Here is a 24,863-nt window from a genome sequence, read left to right as displayed (position 1 = left end):
TCCTTCCCCCCTTCCCTCTTACTCCAGCTTGGTAACAGGGAGTAGGTATGTGAGCATCCCGCAGCTTAAATTCATCACCAGCACATGCAGAGTGCAGGGGCAAACGTGAGGTTGTGCTGGTGACGCACACTCTGACATCTGACCACCAGAAGGGGCTGTTTCCCTATGATTTCATCGTACCCTGGTGGAGTCGGCACGCTGATCTGAATAAACTCAGTGAGGAACGCCCTCTGGTCTGCCAGCACCTCGATATGCTGCTGACACGCACATTCCAGGCCAGGCACAGACTGAAGCCTGATGCAGCCACCGGTGGGGGAGGACCACAGTACAGGGTTCTTCTGCTACTGGAGAGGGAAGGGCCAGTTTAGGTGAGAAGCCCCTCAATTATTGCAATAGTCTACCTCCCCAGGGGCCACATGAGTGGCAACAGTGCTAATGGTTTAAATAATGCTTTTGAGCACTAAACACAGCGTTTAGAAATGTAAGAATGAAAAGGTATTGTACAAATAAAGTCGAGGGAACGCACACCAGTCTTCATCGAGGGTCAGCAGTAGCAATGGGTGAGCGTTTTCAAGTTTCTGGGCGTCATCTCTGAAGCTCTATCGGGGGCCCAACATATTGATGCAATTACAAAGAAGACACATAGGAGTTGGAGGGGATTTGATATGTCACCAAAAACTCTACCAAGTTTCTACAGATGTACCATGGAGATTATTCTGACTGGTTTCATCACCAGCTGGAATGGAGGGGGCCACTGCGATGGATCAGAAAAGGCCACAGAGGGTTGTGAACTCAGGAAGTCCATCATGGGCACAACCCTTTCCACATCGAGGACATCTTCAAAAGCTGATTCCTCAGAAGGACCCCCGCTGTCAACATCATGCCCTCTTCTCATTGTTACCATCAAGGTGGAGGTGCAGGAGTGTGAAAACACGCACTCAATGATTCAGGAACAGCTTCTTCCTCTCTGCCATGTGGTTTCTGAATGGACAAGGAACCCATGAACACTACCTCACTACTTTTGCACAACTTATTTATTTTTTATATATATTTCTTACTGTAATTTATAGTATATTTTATGTATAGCACTGGACTGTTGCTGCAACACAGCAAATTTCATGGCATAGGTCACTGATAATAAATCTGATTCTGATTCTATTTTGGTTTTAAAAACAATCTGATTGGAGCAACGCACAAAAAATCCTGCCTGCAGCAATTTTGGCATGTGGTTCAATTTCAGCATCTGCAATCTTTCTTGTGTCTGATCTACGGTTTCACACTGTTCCTCTTCACTCCGACACATGCCTGGCTTTGCTCAGTTACTTTGTACTTGCACGAGGCAGTGCCCGAGGCACGGAGTGAAGGATCAGGGCAGACGTACAGCACAAGACAGGGACAGGCTCTTCGTCCCACTTTGTCTGCGCTGACCATGCCAAATGAAACTCATCCCATCTGCCCGCACATGGTCCAGATAATGGAATTGGCTTATTATTGTCACATGTACCGAGATACAGTGAAAAGCTTGTCTTGCATGCGGTTCATACAGATCAGATCATAACACAGTGCGTTGAGGTAGAACGAGGTAAAACAACAACGGAATGCAGGATAAAGTGGAACAGCTGCAGAGAAAGTGCAGTACTGGCAAACAAGGGGCAAAGTTACAACTAGGTAGATTGGGAAGTCAAGAGTCCTTGATATCATACTAGGAAACTATTTAATAGTTGTACAAGTACATTTAACATGAACATTCACAAAACGTTCCATGTTTTTAGGGGAAGCACGATAGCGTAGTGGTTAGTATAAATGCTTTCCAGCACAGGCTGTAAGATTGGGGTTTAATTCCTGCCGCTCTCTGCAGGGTTTGTTCATTGCCCCATGACCATGGGGGTTTCCACTGGGTGCCCTGGTTTCCTCCCACAGTCCAAAGACGTAGGGGTCAGCATTGCTAAGTTGTGGACGTGCTATGTTGGTGCCAGAAGCACGGTGACACTTGCAGGCTGCCCCCCAGCACATCCTCAGACTGCGTTGGTCATTGATACAAAGTATTTCATGTTTCAATGTATGTACAGTATGATAAATGAAGCTAATTGTTAAATCTTTATAACAGTGGCATAGCAGCTGTGCTTAAGCCTGGTAGTACATGCTTTCAGGCTTTTGTGTCTAGTGCCCGATGGGAAGAGGGGAGGAGAGAACAACAATGTGGTAATCCCCACATTACCCTCACGTTCTTGTGCCTGTCTGAATCGTTTTGAAGCTCATTATCATGTCTGCTTACAGCCTCCCAGGACTGACTGCTGGTGGAGCAGAGTGACATGCTGGAGGGGTTCACGAGTGGTGTCAGTGAAGTGGCTGAGGATCTGGCCTTACCTGGAAATGATGGTGATTTGTAGAGAGGCGAAGGATTGTGGACACTTGATTAGATGCCAAAGTTCTCATGCCACGCTCTCTTCTCACTACAGTTAATCACAGTCTGCTGACTGACCTTGTGACATCACATTGCGCCTGTATACAATATCAGTTAGCCCTCACTTTAGACTATTGCTGTCAGTTCTGGTTGCCCCATTACAGGGAGGATTTGAGGCTTTGCAGAAGGTGTAGAAGAGATGCTGCCTGGATTATAGGTGAGGTTGGACAAACCAGAATTGTTTTTTCTCTCCGTAGTGAAGGGTGACCTGACAGAACTTTATAGAGTAATGGGTATTATTTACAGGGTATTCAGCCAGAATCTCTTTCCTAGGATAGAGATGTCTAGCACTAGAGGACACGCAGTTAAGGTGAGAGGGGAAAGTTGAAGAGAGATGTGGAGGGTAGGTTTTTTTTGTTCAGAGTGCTGGGTGCCTGGAATGGGTTGCCAGATGTAATGGTGCAAGCAATGCACTAGTGGCATTTGAAAGGCTTTTCAATAAACACATGAATATGAAGGGAATGGATCGTGTGCAGGCAGAAGAGATTTAATTTAGTTCAACTTCGGGATCAGTGAAAAGACTGGGATGAAGAGCTTGTTCCTGTGTTCTGCATTCTGAGATGGCCCATGTGACTTCCTTCTGGCTGTAGTGTCCCAGAATCACAGATCATACTGTGTAGCATATAACCAGGCCCTTCAGCCCAACGCCCATGCTGACCATGATTATTTGGTCCCTATCCCTCTAAATCTTTCCTACCCATTTCTCTGTCCAAGTGTCTTTTAAATATTGTTAGCATACCTGCCTCAAACTTTGACATTTTCTAATTTCAAAAATAGACTTTATTCACAATAAAATATATATGTAATATAATAAATAGTGCAAACCTTTACTCAACTACTTTCTCAGCCGCTTGTTTCATATACTGACCATCCTCTGGGTGAAGAGGTTACCCCTCAGGTTCCCAGTAAAACCCACCACTCACCTTGAGCCTTTGCCCTCTGTGATCACCACTCATTCTCCTGTGATCCAATGGAAACCATCCCAAGCTGCTGAAGCCATTGGTGAGGCTGCACCTGGAGTATTGTGAGCGGTTTTGGACCCCTTTTCTAAGAAAGGATATGCTGTGCTTGGAAAGGGTCCAGAGGGCACAGCCTCAGAATAGAAGGACGTCCCATTAGAACAGAGATGAGGAGGAAATTCTTTAGCCTGGGGGTGACAAATCTGTGGAATTCATTGCCACAGACATCTGTGGGAGCCAAGTCATTGGCTATATTTAAAATGGAGGTTGGTAGGTTTCTGATTAGTAAGGGCGTCAAAAGTTACGAGGCGATGGCAGGAGAATGGGTTGAGAGGGATGATAAATCAGCCATGATGGAATGGCAGACCAGACCAAATAGCCTAATTCTGTTCTGATATCTTATGGTCTTAACATCTCTCTGTAAGTCTGGCTTATCATCTGGTTTAACATCAATGTAAGTCTGGTTTATCATCTGGTTTAACATCTCTCTGCACCAGCTAGGAAAAATGGGCTGAGAAATGGCAGTTGGAATTTAATGCAGAGAAGTGCAAGGTTTTATACTTTGGTAGGACCAACCAGGGTAGGTCTTACACAGTGAACAGTAGAACACTGAGGAGTGTGGTAGAACAAAGGGATCTGGGAGTACAGGTCCATTATTCAGGTAAAGAGTGCTTTTGGCACATTGGTCTTCATAAATCAATGTACAGAGTACAGGAGATGGGATGTTATGTTGAAGTTGTAAAAGACATTGGTGAGGCCTAATTTGGAGCATTGTGTACAGTTTCGGTCACCTACCTACAGGAAAGATGTAAACAAGGTTGAAAGAGTACAGAGAAAATTTACAAGGATGTTGCCGGGTCTGAAGGACCTGAGTGAAAAGGAAAGATTGAATAGGTTAGGATTGTATTCTTTAGAACGTAGAAGATTTGATAGAGATATACAAAATTATGAAGAGGTATAGATAGGGTAAAGCAAGAGGCTCTTTCCACTGACATTGGGTGAGACTACAACTAGAAGTCAGGGGTTAAGGGAGAAAGGTGAAAAGTTTATGGGAAACATGAGGGGAAACTTCTTCACTCAAAGGGTCGTGAGAGCGTGGAATGAACTGCCAGCACAAGTGGTGTATGCAAGCTCGATTTCAACGTTTAAATGAAGTTTGGATAATATGGATGGTAGGGGTATGGAGGCTAAAGTCCCAGTGCAGGTCACTGGGAGAAGACAGTTTAAATGCTTTTCAGCATGGACTAGATGGGCTGAAGGGCCTGTTTCTGTGCTGTACTTCTCTGTGACTCTATGACCCTAGGTGAATCCCTCAAGTCCCAGTAAACCATTAGCATGTTTCTCTCTTTCTGTGACTCAGTTCTACGGTGAGCTGACATTTGTTTTCTCTTTGGCAGGGTTGGAAGGGGCTACCTCGGCCTACCTCTCCCCTATGGCCCCCCAGGTGTTGCCCTACGTGAGCCTGGGCGCCCTGTCCCGCACTGACCTCCAGCTACTGAACCAGCTTCACTGCCGCAGGAAACGCCGCCACAGGACCATCTTCACGGACGAGCAGCTGGAAGCCTTGGAGAACCTCTTCCAGGAAACCAAGTACCCAGATGTGGGCACCAGAGAACAGCTAGCTCGGAGGGTCCATCTCCGTGAGGAGAAAGTGGAGGTAAACCAAACAGAAAGACATTGCGTGCACCACCAGCATCGAGTCACAGAGAGACGCAGCCCAGAGAACGGTTCTTCACTGACTATCAATAAACAAAACAATAAAGGCACAGCCTCCAGATAAAGGGACGTCCCTTTACAACAGAGATAAGGAGGAATTCCTTTAGCCACAGGGTTGTTAACCTATAGAATTCATTACCACAGACGGCTGTGGAGGACAAATCATTGGGTATATTTAAAGCAGAGGTTGATAGGTTCTTGATTAGTCAGGACATTAAAGGTTGTAGGGAGAAAGCAGAAGAATGGGATTGAAAGGGATAATAACCCAGCCATGATGGAATGGTGGAGCAAGCCTGATGGTACAAAACGACCTGATGCTGCTCCCATGTCTTATGGACTAATGGTAAAGAGTGGTAATGTGGGTCAGTGTATGAGGAGCAGTTGACAGCTCTGGGCTTATACTCACTGGAGTTCAGAAGAATGAGGGGGAGATCTCAGTGAAATTTACCAAATATTGAAAGGCTTAGAGAGAGTGGACATGGAGAGAATGTTTCCGATAGTGGGTGAGTCAAAGACCAGGAGGTACAGCCTTTAGAACAGTATGGAAGGAAGTTACTTTCGGACAGAGATGAGGAGGAATTTCTTCAGCAAGAGGGTGGTGAATCTGTGGAATTCATTGCCACAGACGGCTGTGGAGGCCACGTCACTGGGTGGAGGTTGATAGGTTCTTGATGAGTAAGGGTGTCAAAAGTTATGTGGAGGAGGCAAGAGAATGGTGTTGATGGAATGATGGAGAAGATTCGATGGGCCAAATGGCCTAATTCTGCTCCCACATCCAATGGTTTCATTAGATGCATAGGACATCCTAAAGTGCTTTATGATCAATGACCTACTTTCAAGGTATGCTCGCTGCCATAAAACAGGGAGTGCCTGCTATCAGCAAGAGTCCACAGATCAGACAAGAAGGTCATCACACACAAACTGCTGAAGGAGCTCAGCGTGTCAGGCAGTGTCCATGGAGGGAGATAAACAGTCAATGTTCTGGGCTGAGACCCTTCCTCATGGCTGAAAAGGGAGGGGGCAGAAGCCAAATGAGAAGGTGGAGCGAGAGGATGGAGCAGAAGCTGGCAAGTGATAGGTGAGGCCAGGTGAGGGAGAAGGTGGGTGGGTGGAGGAGGGATGATGAAGTAAGAAGCTGGGAGGGGATAGGTGGAAAAGGTAAAGGGCCGAAGAAGAAGGAATCTGATAGGAAAGGACATTGGACGATGGAAAAAAAGGAAGGAGGAAGATATCAGGGAGGTGAGGGGGAGGAAAGGGTTGAAAGGGCACTAACTTCTGGTATCCAAACCCTTTAGTGCTCCTTACTTCCTCCCATTCATTTTTCTTCAGTCCCAAGGCCCTCGTCTTCCCCTCCCAGAAGTATGCAGCCCCCAAGTGCCACCACGTTTCTGGCACAAACATAGCATACTATTCCTAACTAGAACATCTTTGGAATGTGGGAGGAAACCAGAGCACCAGGAGGAAACCCACGCTTTCATGGGGAGAATGTACAAAATCCTTCAAGACAGCGGCAGGAATTGACCCCCAATCGTACAGCTGGTGCCAACCACTACACTACCTTGCCACTGTACAGGACATAGAATATAGAACACCAGAGCCCAGGAACAGGTCCTTTGGACTGCAATGTCTGTGCCAAACACTATGCTAATCCATATCCTTCCATTCTCTGCATACATATTTCTCTAACAGCCTCTTTAATGCCACTATCATATCTACTTTAAAGTTCTTCCCTCTCACCTTCTAGCATGTACTCTAGCCTATGCCTCTCATAGGACCTAGGACGGGTGGGTAGTGTAGCTGTTAGCATACCACTATTACAGTGCTAGTGACCCGCGTTCATTTCCCTCTGGAAAGAACTTGTACATTCTCCCTGTGACCATGTTTCCTCCCACATTCCAAAGACGTACAGGATAGTAGCTTAACTGGTCACAAAAGCGGAAGGGCCTGTTACAGTGCTAAGTCACTAAATAAAATGAAATAGTTTTATAAAACTTCAATCAGTTCTCCCGGCAGCCTCCAATACTCCAGAGAAAACAACCTTCTGTCCAGTCTCTCTTGACAGCTCACACCCTCTAATCCAGGCAGCACCCCAGTGAAGCTCTTCTGCACCCTCTCCCAGGCCTCTCCGGCCTCTCTGGAATGGGGCGGCCAGAACTACAAACAATAAATCAGACCAAACTCGTGGGCGTGCTCTGTTCCAGCCTAAAGCTCAGTTCTCTTTTCCCAGTGTGCAAGAGAATCATTCAGACGCCACGGGCTGTGCTGTGGTTCGAAAGTCCGGGCTGTAAGAGTGCATTGGAGAACATTCGCCTCTTCAGCCTCAGAAAGGTGCAACTGAAAGTTGATATCAAACTAAAAATGTCAAAAATTCGAGACTTAGCTCAATAATCTCTACTTCATATAAAGGGGCACCATCTCATGGAACGGACTACTGGATAGAATCAGGAAGGTTAAAAGCCATACTTTGTTAAGACTTCAGAGAAAAAAGTCAGCATAGAGTTGTTGGGGTGGAGGGACTGTATCGGTCTTGAATCTCTCTGTGACAATTTAACCCTAAAATGGTCTGTACTGGTGATGATCCTGTGATCTAGTACGATGATGTGGACTCCTGACCTCACTATTTACCTCGTTAAGATCTTGCACTTTATTGTTTACCTGCACTGCACTTTATTCTGCATTCTGTTATTGTTTTACCTTGTTCTGCCTCAGTGCATCTGTAGGAACAGTTTGCAAGACAAGCCTTTCACTGTACATGTGACAATAATAATGCCCATACCAATTCTAATATCCACCCGCAAAGTCCTGGAGGAACTCAGCACCTATGGAGGGAATTGAACAGTCAATGCTTTGGGCTGAGAGCCTTCATCGGGACTGGAAAGGGAGGGGGCAAAAGCCAGAGTAAGAAGGTGTGGGAGGAAGGGGAAGGAGTACAAGCTGGTGAGACCAGGTTGGGGGATTGGGGAGGGGTTTGAAGTAAGAAGCTGGAAGGTGATAAGTGGAAGAGGTAAAGAGCTGAAGAAGAAGGAATCCAAGAGGAGAGGGCAATGCGGTGTATTCTTAAATCATCTCCCCCCTTCCCCCTCACCCAGCTGGGGGCAGTCCACAAGTGTTGCCATGCTTCCGGAGCCAACACAGCTTACTAACACCAACCGGTACGTCTTTGGAATGTGGGAGGAAACTGGAGCACCCGGAGGAAATCCACACAGAACATACATACTCCTTAGAGTCAAGGGCAGGAACTGAACCCCAATCGCTGGCACTGTAACCACTGTGCTACCTTGCCATCCTTTATTAATCTACATGACAGGCTGTGCATAAACCATCCAGACAAGCTTGCTTATGGAACAAATACAGTCGTACTTCAGAGATGAAATGGAACCAAGACTCAACTTCAAATCAGTTCCATTCCTCCTTTCTTTGATTCAGGTCTTCCAGATGTTTTATTGAGCTACATCTTGAGTGTTGTGTGAGACAAGAGACAAGCAGTAACTCAAGGGGTTAGCCTGGACATTATTTTTATGTGCTGTCAAATACTATGCACAGATTGTTCTGAGGAAGCTCCTGTACGGTGGAGTAATTAATAATCCCAGCAATACATTTGATGTGATCAGAATTTGGGACCAGTTCAAAAATAACCAAGAGTATTTGGTTCATGAAAGTAAACTATATTGCATGTGGGCCAGCGTCTCCCTCATTCAATATTTGAAGATCTCCTAAGTTGTAGTCACAGGAACTAGGCAGTCCATTTGTACTGTACGGTAACAGTGAACAGATCATTTGCCGACCGAACTAGAATTGGTCCCTGGAGAGAAAATCTGTCTTCTTTGCAATAGTCCCTTGGCCACGGAGGGACTTGGAAAACCTGGACACCAGAGGTTCTGCAGATGCAGGAAATCTTGAGCAACACACTCAAGATGGTGGAGGAACTCAGAGAAAGGGGGCAGAAACCAGAATAAGAAGGTAGGGGGAGGAGATCAGGATTTTGTTGGAATGGCAATCCCTGGATCAAGGAGCAGTGACTGAGTGACTGAGGATTGTTGGGACGAGTAGGCACCACAGTCCATTTACATCCACACAATGCCAGTACAGTACACGGTTCCTATTACACACATAAATGACTCACAGACAAACAGGATCTCTGCTGGGTTGAGCTTACTTGGACTCTGAAGGAAGTAGAGGCTCTGATGTGCTTTCTTGTCTGACCACATTGACGTCGCCACAGCCAAGAAAGCTCCCCAGTGCTTCTACATCCTCAGAAGGCTCGACATATTCTCTGTTGACCCTCGCCGGTTTTCACAGATGCACCACAGAAAGTATCCTATCCAGGTGCATCACAACTTGTTAACATAGCAGCTCCACCCAGGACCACCGGAAACGGCACCACACACCACAGAAAGCAGCCTCCCCTCACTGGACTCTGCCTACACTCTCGCAACCTCGGTACAACAGCCAGCAGAATCAAAGACCCGGGACATTCGCTCTTCTTGCCTCTCCTATAGGGCAGAAAATACAAAAACCTATGACATATACTACCAGAGCAAACACGAGGAAATCTGCAGATGCTGGAAATTCAAACAACACACACAAAATGCTGGTAGAACACAGCAGGCCAGGCAGCATCTATAGGGAGAAGCGCTGTCGACGTTTCGGGCTGAGACCCTTCGTCAGGACTCATACTACCAGGACAGCTTCAATCTCATTGTTATAAGGCTCCTGAATGGAACTCTTGTACAATTAAGATGATTGATTAATCTAACCTCACTGTGACCCTTGCACCATACTGTCTGCCTGCACTGCTCTCTTTCTGTAACTGTAACACTTTATTAAAGTCATAGAGTACTACAGCACAGAAACAGGCCCTTTGGCCCAACTAGTTTGTGCTGGCTTGGTCCTCTGTCTAGTCCCATCTATCTGCATCCCAGACCATGTCCGTCCTTACCCCTCCCATCTATGTACCTCCCCAAATTTCTCTGAAATGTTAATATTTTGAACCCTCTTTCAGCACCTCCACTGGCAGCTCGTTCCACCCTCGCACCACCCTCTGAGTGAAGTTCCCCTCAGGGTCCCCTTTAACATCTCACCTTTCACCCAAACCTATGACTTCTAGTGTGGTCTCACTGGGTCTGAGGGGAAAAAGCCTGTTTGCATTTACCATATCTTTTCATTCATTCATTCATTCATCGTCGTGGTGACTATCACTCGAGGTCGAGGATGATGGTCTTCGTTCTGTTGATCTATTTATGGGCTCTCAGGTGGCTTATGAGTCCAATCTTGGCTTTGAAAGTTCGTCCACAGATCGAAGACGCCTGTGCGTGTATTTGTTTAACGTGAACTTGATGTTGCACTCCAAGAAGCACACAATACTTCACAAATCAACCAACTGATTCCAATGGCATGGAAACCATGACGATTGGAGCTGATGGATTTGTTGCAGCCTTCATCCGCCTTCACAGCCGTCAAGTTTGGAGTAACTTCGTCTGCCTGTTCCACCGTTGAGGTCTTGGTTGGATTGTTCTTTGTCAGGGACCTCACCCTCGACGTTCTCCGTGGATTGTCACCTTGTCATGGTGGAGAAGCTTGTGTGGTCCTGAGATCCTGAGAGCGATGCCGTCTGGAGTTATGCTCCTGGTAGGGTCACCCATGGCGGTAAGGTCGAGGGTTCATTCATTACGTGCCATGTCGGATGACGTGAGTGGTCAAGGTCTTGACCTTGTCCTTGGCAAATTTTTCTACAGAAGTGGTTTGCCATTGCCTTCTTCTGGGCAGTGTCTTTACAAGATGGGTGACCCCAGCCATTATCATTACTCTTCAGTGATAGTCTGTCAGTGGTCACATAATCAGGACCTGTGATATGCACCGGCTGCTTTTACAACAATCACCCACCTGCTCCAATGGCTTCACATGACCCTGATCAGGGGACTAGGCAGGTGATCTTTGTGATCTTCTCTCTCTCCACGGCAGAGCCATCGACGTGCAATGGAGAGCAGTTGACCTGTGTCTTCCTGAAGTCCACAATAATCTCTTTTGTCTTGTCCACGTTGATACCCAGGTTGTTGCTCTCACACCATGTGACAAGCCTCGCTACCTCCTCCCTGCGCGCTGATCGTTGCTGATGAGGCCAAGCACTGTTGTGTCATCAGTGGATTCGACGCAGTGCAGTTGTGAGTCAACAGCGGGAACAGCACACATCCCTGGGGGGGGCAGCAGTGCTCAACGTGATCGGGGGTGCACAGTAGCATAGCGTTGGGCAAAACGTTACCGCACCAGTAACCCATGTTCAATTCCCACTGCTGTCTGTAAGGAGATCATACATTCTATCTGTGACCATGTAGGTTTCCTCTGGGTGCTCTGGTTTCCTCCCACATTCCAAAAATGTGCGAGTTGGTAGGTTAATTGGTCACATGGGAGTAATTGGACAGCTGTTAATGTGCTGTATCTCTAAATAAAAATAATATAAATAAATCAAATTAAATTTTATGACAGGCCACCTAGTTCCCTTTCCATCAGTCTGAAGGTTATGTGTAAAGTTTAAATCCTCTTAGTATGATAATAATTTGAATTTTGTTTTCTCCTCCCTCACAGAGCCTCCTTAACTTTGCAATTCTGTGTGCTCAGACTGATTTGTTAATGAAAAATAAATTTATTTTTCTTTCAAATGAACTGTGCAAGGAAATAATCTCATCTCATCTGGGAAATAGGTTTAACCTTGCCCCTTCCGACATTCCGACACAGCGACAACTGGTTAAGACATTCACCATCTGTGGTGAGCCTGTACATGTACTGTTCCACGCCAATGTTAGCTTGGCTCAAGTACGTCTACATTTAGTCTAGTTTCGTCACTCCTTTCTCTGAAGAAGGCACTAGCCTCCCCACTATTGAGGACATCTTCAAAAGGTGTAGCCTCAGGAAGGCAGCATCCATTGTGAAGTGTCCTCACCGTCCAGGACATGCCCTTTTCTCATTACTACCATTAGGGAGGAGTTACAAGAGCCTTTACACTCAAAGTTCTTCTCCTCTACATTCAGATTTCTGAACGGTCGTGAACTTATGAACGTTACCTTACCATCTTGTGTCTCTTTTTGCCCCATTCATTTGTTTATTATATTTCTTATTGTAACTCATATAGTAATTTTTATGTATTGCTCTGTACTGCTGCTGCAGAACAACAAATTTCATGAGATATGTCAGTGATAATAAACCTGATTCGGATTCTAATGACTATCATTGCTTCCTGTGCTTGGAGTGTTCACTGAAGTTGCCTCCTTCCCTACTTTGGCCAAAAAGAACCACAGTCTACAAATTAGTGAATTTTAATTAATCGAGAACAGTGGAAGTAGACATACCAACAGTCTTTGTTCTTGCCATGAGGCTGAAGGAATGGAGGCTGCCATTTTGTAAAGCTGCTCTGCATCCTCCATTTTGTGAACTGGCTTTGCTTGGCTGAATCAGTGTTTAAAGTAGAGACAATGATGCTCTGGGTAATCTGCTGGACTAGAGATAATTTCCAAATAAGAAGTTATTTGTGAGGTGTTCTTTGGTATGATATAACATGCAGGTTTGTGAATGGTGGGGCCTATGTCTGTCCTGAGTGATCTGAGCTGGTTACTGGTTCGCTAACTGATTTAGAACAAAGAGCCAAGAGTTATCAGTTGTCACTTGTGGAAGAGGGCAATAAATGGATGCTGCCAATAAGAAGGTGGTATAGGTCAGTCAGTTGACCCACAGCCAACGAGACTGAAATGTGACCTTTGAACTGGTAAGGAAAATAAAAGCAGAGGCTTTGAATGCAAAGAAGTGACAACTCTCCAGAGACTAACCATTGCAGTTTGAAGTATCCCATGGACATACGGAGATTGGATCAGGACCACGAGGAACACATGCCCAGCATTGACCCCTTTTCTGGGTATTACCTGTTCTATTCTTTGACTGTTCATGGAGGGCCAGAGAAACTTAGCAGATGTGTGCTCAGGTTGTGTAAATTCATGTGCTTGTGAACTGAGTTAATGAAGGTACTTGTCTATAAATACAGATTCTCCTTTTACCTAACCTATCATTATTACTAAGTAAGCCTTTTGACACCTTTTTAAAAAGTGAAGAAACACTTGCAATTTTCCAGTCCTCCTGAGCAATTCCAGAATCTAGTCATTCTTGAAAGATCATTACTGATGCCTCCACAATCTCTTCAGCTACCTCTTTTAGAACCCTAGGGTATAGTCCACCTGGTCCATGTGACTTATCTAGCTTCAAACCTTTCAACCTCCTAAGCACCTTCTTCTTAGTAATAGCACCGACACTCACTTCTGCCCCCTGACACTCTTAAATCTTCATAAGACACGCTCTCTAATCCAGGCAGCATCCTGGTAAATCTCTGCACCCACATCCTTCCCATAACGAGGTGACCAGAACTGAAAACAATACTCCAAGAATGGTCTGACCAGAGTTTTTTGGAGCTGCAACGTTACCTCACAGCTCTTGAACTCAATCTTCCAACTATTGAATGCCTAAACACCGCACACCTTTTTAACCACCCTATCAACTTGCCAGCAACTTCGAAAGGTCTATGGACATGGACCTCAAAGGTCCCTTTGGTTCTCCACTGGAATTGGCCATTCTCTACTGAGAAGTAGAGGTGTGTTGAGCCGCTTCGAGCCACTGCGTGCCTGCTTTATGTTGTTATTGGTTTACTTTATACTGTTTCTATGGTTATATTTTATGTATTTAGAGAGACAGCTTTGTAACAGGCTGCCCAATGAGCTTGTGTCACCCAATTGTACCCGTGTAACTGAGCAGTGCGTCTTTGGAATGTGGGAGGAGATCGGAGCAGCTGGTGGAAACTCACTCCTTACAGAGAGTGTCGGGATTGAAATCGCCTGGCACTGTAACAGCGTTATGCTAGCCGTCCAACCCTATGCACCATTCTGTTCAGCTGGTGTACGAGGCAAGGTTTTCACTGTACCCCGATATACGTGACAACAGAAAAATACAGCACAGTACAGGCCCTTCGGCCCACATTGTTGTGCTGACTTTTGACCTAATCTAAAATCAATATCATCTATGACTCTGCGATCTATGGTCTTTATGATCTAAGTCTGCTGTTTTCCTGCCACAACCACTTCTTCTGGCAGCTCGATCCATGTACTCACCACCGTCTACGTCAAGAATTGGCCCCTTGGGTTCCATTTAAATCTCTCCCCTCTCACCTTAAGCCTATGCCCCTCTAATTTTTGGTTCTCTTTTCCTGAGGCAGAAAAGTACATGGGATAGGAAAGGTTTAGAGCAGGGGTTCTCAGCCTTTTTATGCCATGGACCCCCACCATTAACCGAGGGGTCGTGGATGCCAAGATGGGTACCCAGGTTTAGAGGGACATGGGTCACATGGAAGCAGATGTGACTGGTTCAGGTAGGCAGCTTGGTCACCATGGAGGAGTTGGGCCAAAAGGCCCGTTTCCATGCTGTATAACTCAATGACACTGTGAGTTAGTTCAGTAGCTGAATATTTAGCCATATGGGTTCTTACAACAATCTGATCACTTTTGGGGTCAAATTACTGCATTTAATTCTCACTTTCCTCCACCCAAATTCCAGTTTATTAACAGAATTAAAATTTCACAGTTCCTGAGTGGAATTAAACTGAGGTCTTATGATCAGGAGTCCAAGTGCCACCTTTCTGCTTGGAAGCCATCTCCCACTGATCCCCATTGGACACAGCAATAGGGCTACATTGGTTGTAAGTCTCAGCCATGATGAGGGTTGGTCAAGGTCTTCCCTGAATATAAAATAATTAAAGATTACCTTTATTTGTCACACGTACATCAAAATATACAGTGAAATGGATTGTTTGTGTTAACCACCAACAGAGTCTGATGGCAACCCACAAGTGTCACCACCCTTCCGGCACCCCCCGGGTTAGAGAGTCCACAACTCACCAACCCTGACCCGTACATCTTTGGAATGTGGGAGGAAACCAGAGCACCTGGAGGAAACTCCACGGTCACAGTGAGAACAGAGAAACTCCTTACAGACAGCATTGGGAATTGAACCCTGAACGGTGATTATTGGAGCTGAGAACTGTTGTGTTAAACTGCAACACCACCATGGCCGCTCTCACATAGAACATAGGACAGTACGCCACAAGACCAGGCCCTTAGAACCACAATGTCAGTGCTGAACACAATGCCAAATTAAACTAAATCTCTTCTGCCTGCACATGATCCATATCCTCCATTCCCTGCATGTTCGTGCATCTGTCTAACACTCTTTATCTGCTTTTACTACCTCCTCTGGCAGCTCATTCCAGGAACCAACCTCTCGCTGTATAGAAAACTTGTCCTGCACATCTTCTTTAAATATATTCCTTCTCACCAAAAATGCACGCCCTCTCATACGACAGTTCTACCCCAGGAGAAAGAATCTGACTGTCCATCTACGCGTCTTAGAAACTCTGTCCGGTCTCTCCAATGTTCCAGCGAAAACAAACCAAGTTTATCCACCCTTTCAAATCCAAGCAGCATCCTGGTGAACACACACTGACGAGAGAGAGGGAGGAGTGGAGAGTCTGTCATCGTGCCCCTAGGCCCAAGTCAATGTAGTAGTGGTGGTATCCTGGTGAACCCCTCTGTACCATCTCCAAATCCTCCATGTCCTTCCCATAATTGTAAGCATTACTCAAAGTTCAGGTTAGGTGGAAATAAGTCAGAAATCTTTGTCATAAATTTAGAATATTGACTATTAAATTCAGTGGGGTATTCACGAAAAAATACTTTACCAGAAGGGTGATTGAAAATGGGGCTTTGAATTGTTTAAGCAGTTCGTATAGATTTGATTAGGGAGAGGTATGGTGAGCTACGAAAGAGAAAGACAGGGAGGGGAGTTAGAATCTTTATCCAAGGGTGGTAATGTCAAATAATACCGGGTGTAGGTTTAAGGTGAGAAAGGGAAAGTTTAAAGGAGATTTAGAAGACAATGATTTTTACACAGAGAGTGGTAGTTCCAGCCAGGGATTGTCATGGAGGTTTAGAGGTATACAGCATGGAATTAGGCCTTCTGTCCCAGTGGCCCATGCCAACAAGATTCCCATCTCAGCCAATCCCATTTGTCCATATTTAGCCCATATCCTTCTGAACCAAAGGTTCCCAACCTGGGGTTCATGGACCCTTCGGTTAATGGTAGGGGTCCATGGTATAAAAAAGATAGGGAACCCCTGCTCTAAACCTTTCCCATCCATGTATCTGTCCAAGTAACTTTGTAATGTTGTTAATGAGCCTGCCTCAACCACTTCCTCTGGCAGCTCGGTCCATATATTAAACACCCCTCTGGGTGAAAAAGTTACCCCTCAGTTTCCTATTAAAGCTCGCCCCTCTCACCTTAGACCACTGACGTTTAAAGAGCAGTGGTTCTGATCAGTTTATTATTGTCACATGTACCGAGATACTGAGAAGTTTTTGTCTTGCCTGCCAATCCATAGAGATTATTCCATACGTAATCATAGAACACTATAGCACAACAGGCCCTTTGCCCCATCTAGTCCATGCTGAACGATTATTCTGCCTAGTCCCATCGACCTGTGCTGGGACCATAGCCCTCCACACCCCTCCCATCCATGTGCATATTCAAATTTCTCTTAAACGTTGAAATCACAGTTACAGTGCTGTGCTGAAGAGAATGCGTAATGCTGACTATAGTGTTGTAGTTACAGTGAAGTTCAATACAACTGGACAACTAGAGTGCAAGGGTCATGATGAGGTGGGCTGGGAGGTCAGAAGTTCATCTTTAGCGTATGAGAGGTCCGTTCAAAAGTCTGACAACAGCAGGATATGAGCTGTCTTTGAGCCCGGTGGGACATGCTTTCAGGTTTTTGTAGCTTCTGCACGACGGGAGAAGGGAGAATGACCGGGCTGCTTGGGGTCTCTGATTAGGCTGGCTGTTTCTCTGAGGCAGTGAGAAGTACACACAGAGTCCGCGGAGGGGAGGCTGGTTTCCGTGACGTGCTGACCTGTGCCCACAACTCTCTGCAGTTTCTTGCAGAGCGGCTGCACGCCAAGCTGTGAAGCATCGGAACAGAATATTCCCTGTGATGTATCCATAAAAATTATCCTTGGACATGCTAAATTTCCTTGAGGAAGTAGGGGTATCAATGTGCTTTTAGAGCTGTAGGTCTGTCCGCTGTCCAGTAAGTGTGATCATGAAGCTGTTGTAACCAACACACACAAAATACTGGAGGAACTCAGCAGGTCAGGATGCATATATGGAGAGGATGAACAGTCAATGTTTTGGGCTGAGACCCTTCAGCAGGACTGAAACTTGTTGGCCCAAATCATTAACTGTTTATTCCCCTCCATAGATGCTACCTGACCTACTGAGTTTCTCCAGCATTTTGTGTGGGTTGATCAAGTTTTCCAGCATCTGCAGAATGTCTAGTGTTTATAAGGTGCTGTAACCCTTTGAACACATGTCCCTGTTAATTTCATTTATCCAGTGGGTCCAGTTTATCCACTGCACAAAGCAAGGATCCCATTAACCGTGATTTCTGTTACAGTTACAGTGCATTGTAGAAGTATTCAGCCCCAACCCTTTGTTCACATAAGTGCGTACTACAACCAGGAGTTTTGATCACTTTAACTGAGAATTTTTAGTTGTGAATCACGTGTTCCTTCTTTACACTGTAGAGCCCAAAAAACAGGGGAAATTGTAAAGCATGAAAAACTAAAAATTCAAAAGCTGAAATGTCTGCACTTCAAAAGTATTCACCCCCCTTTGCTCAGTACTTAGTTGAACCACCTCTCACAGATATTACAGCCAGTAGACTTAATGAATAAGTCTCTATTAGCTTTGCACAATGTGACGGAGCAAGATTTGCCCATTCCTCCTTGCAAAATGGCTCAAGCTGTACCAGGTTAGTTGGGGAGTGATGGTGCACAGCAATTTTGAAGTCTTGCCAGAGATGTTCAATTGGTTTAAGGTCAGGACCTTGGCTGGGCCACTCAAGGACATCAATCTTCATCATTTGAAGCCACTCCACGGTTGCTCTTGCAGTGTGCTTTGGGTTGCTGTCCTGCTGAAAGATGAACTTCCTCCCAGTTTAGGCTTTCTGGCAGAGGCTAGTAGGTTTTTATCCAGGATCTCTCTGTATTTAGCTTGTTACGTACCCCGTAACTGGGTCACTTACCAGCAAAGATAGAGAGGTCCGTTGAAGTCTGATGGTACTATTTTTAACAGTATTTATTGATAAAAATACACAAAAATAATATCAATGCAACCATACAGATAATATACATCGTCAATACTAAAATCTAAAAGCGCGGGTATAATAATAATCAATAAGAAATAACTCTATCGTTGTCTAGGGGATAATGTATTGTCCGATGGAAATATAAAAGTCACTCAGTTCATTCAAGCTGCAGCTTTTGGTTGGAGAGAGAGACGGAGGTTTAACTTGCCCATTCCTTTTATGATGTCAATCCTTCGAGAGTCGTTGGGGCTGATTTCTCCTTTTGTGTTAGCTAAAGCCGTTCTTCCGTGGCAAGGCCCACCAATTCCGAGGCAAATGGAAAAGGACACACGTGGCTTTCCACCGGCTTTCGCTATTTCGCTGTTACAGGATTTCTAGCGATTCTTCTGGTGCGTCTGAGGGGCTGTTCCCACAGACCCTCTTTTATCCCCACTCACAGGGTCTCAGATGTCAATCAGGGTGGAGGGATGCCTCCCCTCAACCAGCCCACTTTTGGTCATTCCCTGAGGGCTTCAAATAAATAGCTCCGTACTCAATACACAATTCCGTCTCCAAGAGACAATGGCTGTTTCCCGTAGCTTTGTATCGCCGAGGGGCCAAGACATTCCAAACGTCTCTCTCTCTCATTTCCTGGATCTCCTGACCTGAATTAATAGCGATCTTGCGATTCTCAAAAAGGAGGGGGCACAGGCGTAACAAGCTGCACTCAGCTTCCCAGTATTCCTGACCAGATTTCTATTTCATGCTGCTGAAAAGCGTCCCCATAGCTTGGTGCTACCTCTGCCATACTTTACAGTAGGGATGCTGTTAACTGGCAGATGTGCAGGATTGGATTTACGCCACATGTACCGCTAGTGTTGAGACCAAAAGGTTCCACTTTAGTCTCAGCCAACCATATAATATAACCATATAACAATCACAGCACGGAAACAGGCCATTCCGGCCCTCCTAGTCCGTGCCGAACTCTTAATCTCACCTAGTCCCACCTACCCACACTCAGCCCATAACCCTCCACTCCTTTCCTGTCCATATACCTATCCAATTTTACCTTAAATGACACAACTGAACTGGCCTCTACTACTTCTACAGGAAGCTCATTCCACACAGCTATCACTCTCTGAGTAAAGAAATACCCCCTCGTGTTTCCCTTAAACTTTTGCCCCCTAACTCTCAAATCATGTCCTCTCGTTTGAATCTCCCCTACTCTCAATGGAAACAGCCTATTCACGTCAACTCTATCTATCCCTCTCAACATTTTAAATACCTCGATCAAATCCCCCCTCAACCTTCAACCCTCAATCCACAAGACCTTCTTCCACATCTTTACAGTATCTTCTAAGTGACACTTTGCAAAGCCTTTATGGGCAAGGATATGCTTTTTCTTTAGCCGGGGTTCTTCCTTGCCACTCTTCCATAAGAGGAGGAAACCAGAAGTCCAGGAGCCAGTCCTCAATCAGAGGGTCAGCAGCCTTAAATTCCTGTGTGTTGTCATTTTGGAGGATCTGCCCAGCAATTATGAAGAAAGCACGGTAGTGCCTCTACTTCCTTGGGAGTCAGCATGGCATCTAAAATTTTGACATATTTCTATAGAGGTGTGATGGAGAAATTTATTGACTGCCTGCATCACAGCCTGGTATGGAAACACCAATACTCCTGAATGGAAACTGCTACAAAAAGTAGAGGATACAGCCCAGGTAAAGCCCTCTCAACCATCGAGCACATCTACATGAAGTGTTGTCGCAGGAAAGCAGCTTCCATCATCTGGGACCCCCACCTGCCAGGTCATGCTCCCTTCTCAATACTGCCATCAGGAAGTAGGTACAGGATCCTCAGGCCTCACAGCACCAGGTTCTGGAACAGTTAATACCCCTTGACCATCAGGCGATCACTTCAACTTCACTGAACTGTTCCCACAACCTATGGACTCACTTTCAAGAACTCTTCATTGCATGCTGTCAATATTTATTGCTTGCTTGCTTGCTTATCTATCTATCTATTTATTTATTTATTATTTTGTATTTGCACAGTTTGTGTCTTTTACACACTAGTTGAACACCCAGGCTGGTGTGGTCTTCCATTGATTCTATTATGGTTATTATTCTATTATGGATTTATTGTGTATGCCTGCAAAAATAATCTCAGGGTTGTATTTGGTGACATATATGTACTTCGATAATAAGTTTACTTTGAACTTTTAACTTTGAAGTACGACTTTTGTGAAAGGCCTTAGAGATTGTGGAGCCATGAACTCACCTCCAGTTGCAGCCACTGGCTTCTGCAGCAGATTGTGGAGCCATGAACTCATCTCCAGTTGCAGCCACTGGCTTCTGCAGCTCACTCAGAGTGACTGTTGGCGCCACAGCAGCCTCCCTCACGAGTGCCACTCTTCTCCAGTGACTAAGTTTCGATAGGCAGCCTGATCCAAACAGTGCGGCTGTGGCTTCATTTTCATGGTGGGCCGCACTGAGCTCCAACGTGCGTTCAGTGCCTTTACTATCATTTCCCAGACTTGTCCTGAATGCACTTTTGCCTTCATTTTGGTTTAGTCTGTTGAACATCTACCATACTGTTGGACCTGACAGAGAGAGAGGGATACTTATTCTTATGATTTCATTTAAAAAGGTGATCCTCCAATTTTCTACATCAACAAATTGAGTGAGTTGGTAAGTTAACAGTATATTGTACCTTGGGAAAGTTAGTGTCGTAATTACAAAGTGGATGAATACTTTTTCAGCCTCATAATTCTGGTTTTAAATTTTTTAGTAAATTGTTGACAGGTTTTAGAATTTTTTGGACATGATGCATCATGTTTTGTAGATTTGCTTAAAAAGCCTACTTAATATGTTTTAAATTTATAAAATAAAGCAGTAAAATGTGAAATTAGTTTTGGGGCTGAATATTTTTTCAGGGTACTGTAGCTCCTTCACTCAATATTACTAATGAACAGGTTATATTTGTTAGAGGGACATTGTATAAATTCCCTCATCACACTGGTGTCTACGGAGCAACTGGCTGTAAAATACTCGGTGATGTAAGAACACTAAGTGAATGCAAGTTCTTACTCCATAACACAAAGACACACGTGTAGAATTAGACCATTCAGACCCTCTGAACCCCATTCTCTTGCCTTCTCTCCATAACCTTTGAGCTTCTTCCTAACCAAGAAGCTATCAAACCTCCGCTTTAAATATACCTAACGACTTGGCCTCTACAGTTGCCTGAATTCTGCAGATTCTCCACCCTCCAGCTAAAGAAATTTCTCCTCATCCCTTTTCCAAAGGGACACCGTTCTATTCTGAGCCTAGGTCCTTTGCTCTCAGACTCCCCCTCAATTGGAAATATCCTCTCAATAGGGCCTTCAATATTCAATGAGTTTCAGAAAGAACCCCATTCTTTCTCTGAATTCCAGCAAGTGCAGCCCAGAGCGATCAAACGGTCCTCAGGGGTTAACCCTTTCATTCCCAGATCATTGTTGTGAAACACTTCGGGATTCTCTCCAATGTCAGCAAACCCTTTCTTAGAAAAGGGGCCCAAAATGGCTTACAATGCTCCAAATGTGGTCTGACCAATGCCTTGTAAGGCAATGCTTTATATCTCATAGTCATACAATTAATTCTTCGACCCACACTAGACATCCATTTATAAATCTCTTTGTATTTCCCCACTTCCTCTGCAAAATCAGAATCAGGTTTATTATCACTGTCTTATATGAAGCAAAACGACTGATGCTACTTACTCAGTTACACACCAGGGGCAATTTTACAACGGCCATTTAACCCGTCAGCCTACACAGGGACGTGTAGCGGAACTGCACCCTCCGAGGGCCATAACTTTAAGATGATTGGAGGAAAGAGGTGTTTCCTTGCTCTCTTTTTGTTTAATTTTTAAAAATATATTTCTTATTAAAACGTATAATGTATACAGTATTATGCACTGTACAGCTGCCGGAAACACATGTTGGTAATAATAAGCCCGATTCTGATTCCTGTTCTGGAGGTGTATACGATGATCAGAGGCATGGATGGAGTGGACACACAGATTTTTTTTCCAGGGCAGATATGAAGGAGTATAATTTTAAGGTGATTGGAAGAAAGTATAGGGGGGATGTCAGGTAGGTTTATTTTACATCAGAGAGTGTGGGCCCTGCTACCAGGGGTGGTGGTAGATTAGGGACATTCAAGAGGTATTTAGATAGGCATATGGGTGATGTAAATGGGGAGAGCTGTGTGGTGGGTAGGGTTAGATTGGTCATGGAGTAGGTTTTTTATTGGGCGGCACATCATGGAGGGCTGAAAGGCCTGTACCGTGCTGTAATGTTCCTCCCTTAATCCCTGTAATGCATCTGCGGCATTTTAAGTGGCTTTAGGTATAGTATATCAAACAGGATAACGTTGTTCAAAACTCAGTGATTCTTTGTAATCACTTAAAAACGCAATACAAAAAAGTTTTCAAAAAAAAAAGAGATTCAGAGGAATAAAGCCGAGAATAAAAATTTTTAAAAAACCAAAAAAAAAACTCAGTGATTCTGGGAAGGAATGTGACACAAGAGAGACTGGAGAACACAGAACAGTGCAGGCCCTTCAATTCCCTTCCACCTTCCAAAGACAAACGAGTCAGGGTTAGTAATCAGAATCAGAATTAACTTTATAATCACTGATATAGGTTGTGAAATTTGTTGTTTTGCGGCATCAGTTCAGTACAAAACATAAGAATATACTATTAATTACAATAAGAAATATATATACAGGTATATACAAATGAAATTAAATAAGTAGTGCAAAGACAGGGCAAAGTTACTGAGGCGTTACTGAGGTTGTGGGCATTGGAATGCTGTGTTGGCGCTGGAAGCCTGTGACAAGTAGACGTGGAGAGGTTTTCCTGGTAGTGAGAGAGTCCAGCACCAGAGAGCACAGCCTCAGAATAAAAGGACGTCCCTATGGAATGGAGATGAGGAGATTCTTTAGAAGTTGGTGAATCTGTGGAATTCATTGCCGTAGACGGCTGTGGAGGCCGAATCCTTGGGTATATTGGAAGCGGGGGTTGATCGATCATGATTAGTAAGAGTGTTAAAGGTTACCGGGAGGAGGCAGGAGAATGGGGTTGAGAGGGGTAAGAAATCAGCCATGATGGAATGGTGAACCAGATTTGATAGGCCTAATGGCCTTATTTTGCTCCTCTGTCTTATCATCTTATGATCCCAGATGAGAACTTAGGAGCTGTAAAAGTGCTCAGGTACACAACAAACTGTATTGTATAAAATGAATGGGTTTGAGAGGGATAATGAATCAGCCATAATCGAATGACGGAGTGGACTTGATGGGCTAAATGGCCTAATTCTTTTTATCTCTCTCTCTCTCTGTTTTCCTCCCCCCCACCCAGGTCTGGTTTAAAAACCGTCGAGCTAAATGGAGGAGGCAGAAGAGGTCATCCTCAGAGGAATCGGACTCCCAGAAATGGATCAAAAACTTGAAACCCAGCCCGGCTGGAAAGACCTTAAGGGAAGAGAGAGCTGCAGCCCCAGAGAGCGAGCTGGACTCAGACAGTTGACAACCAAGGTGACCAGAAACACTCAACAGCTTGCGGCTGCTGCCTTGTACATTGTCCATTCAGTGGACCCATGTTGCTGTAAATTCTGTACATATACATATTCTATTTAGGTGTGTGTGCGTGCACGTATGTGTGACTATTTTTTAAGTAATAAAGCTGTGCTGAGATGTTACTTGGGTGTGACCTACCTCTGATTTGTCCTAATTAGCCTCATGGTCAATGACATGCCAATTTAGCAGAAATGGCATATATTTCGGCACAGGAGGACAGCAAGACAACCGACACCAGAGACTCCAGTGACTGCAGAGGCTGGAATCTTGAGCAACACACAAACTGTTGGAGGATCTCTGTGGGTGGAGCAGTGTCTTTTGGGGGGGAAAGGAACTGGTGATGTTCCATGTCAATGTCCTGTCTCTGGACTCTTCCTTCCATATACTGGAGGTGGTCAGTATAAAGAGAAACGGTGAGAAAGGAATCTGAATCAAAGTTCAAAGTACATATTAGTCACCACAAACTTCCCTGAGATTCATTTTCTTGTCGGCAGTAGAACAATGTTCACAGTAGAACAAAAAAATACAATAAAATCAATGAAACACTGCACACAAAGACTGACAAACAATCAATGTGCAAAACAACTGTGCAACTGCAAAAAAGCAAATAATTGTAATAATAATAAATTATAACTCAGACTGAGAACATGAGTTGTAGAGTCCATAGGTTGGAGAAGCAGTTCAGTGTTGAGCTAAGTGAAGCTATCCAGGCTGGTTCAGGACTGTACCTCCTTCCTGACGGCAGCAGTGAGAAGAGAGCGTGGCCTGGAGGGTGGGGTCCTTGATGATAGACGCCGCTTTCTTGTGGCGGCGCTGCTTGTAGACGTGCTCAATGGTGGGGAGGTCTTTTCCCGGGCTGTACCCACTCATTCTTGTAGGCTTTTCCTTTCTTGGGTGTT

At 44.9% G+C, this 24,863-nt stretch overlaps 1 protein-coding gene across 2 annotated transcripts in view; it reads left to right on the top strand.

Moving 5' to 3' along the window:
• Positions 1–24,076, top strand: part of gsc (goosecoid) — a 38,252-nt gene extending 14,176 nt beyond the window's left edge. For both annotated transcript variants that reach the window (XM_073039416.1, XM_073039415.1), the window contains 2 exons: positions 4,821–5,080; positions 23,747–24,076. In XM_073039416.1, the coding sequence (XP_072895517.1) occupies positions 4,821–5,080; positions 23,747–23,914 (428 nt within the window). In that variant the 3' untranslated portion in view covers positions 23,915–24,076. The remainder of the gene's footprint in view (positions 1–4,820; positions 5,081–23,746) is intronic.
• Positions 24,077–24,863: the final 787 nt, after the last annotated feature.

This window comes from Hemitrygon akajei, chromosome 3, assembly GCF_048418815.1.
Source record: "Hemitrygon akajei chromosome 3, sHemAka1.3, whole genome shotgun sequence".
NCBI lineage: Eukaryota > Metazoa > Chordata > Chondrichthyes > Myliobatiformes > Dasyatidae > Hemitrygon > Hemitrygon akajei.
The sequence above is the reverse complement of the archived record's forward strand: the minus strand, read 5'-3'. Positions and strand labels throughout refer to the sequence as shown.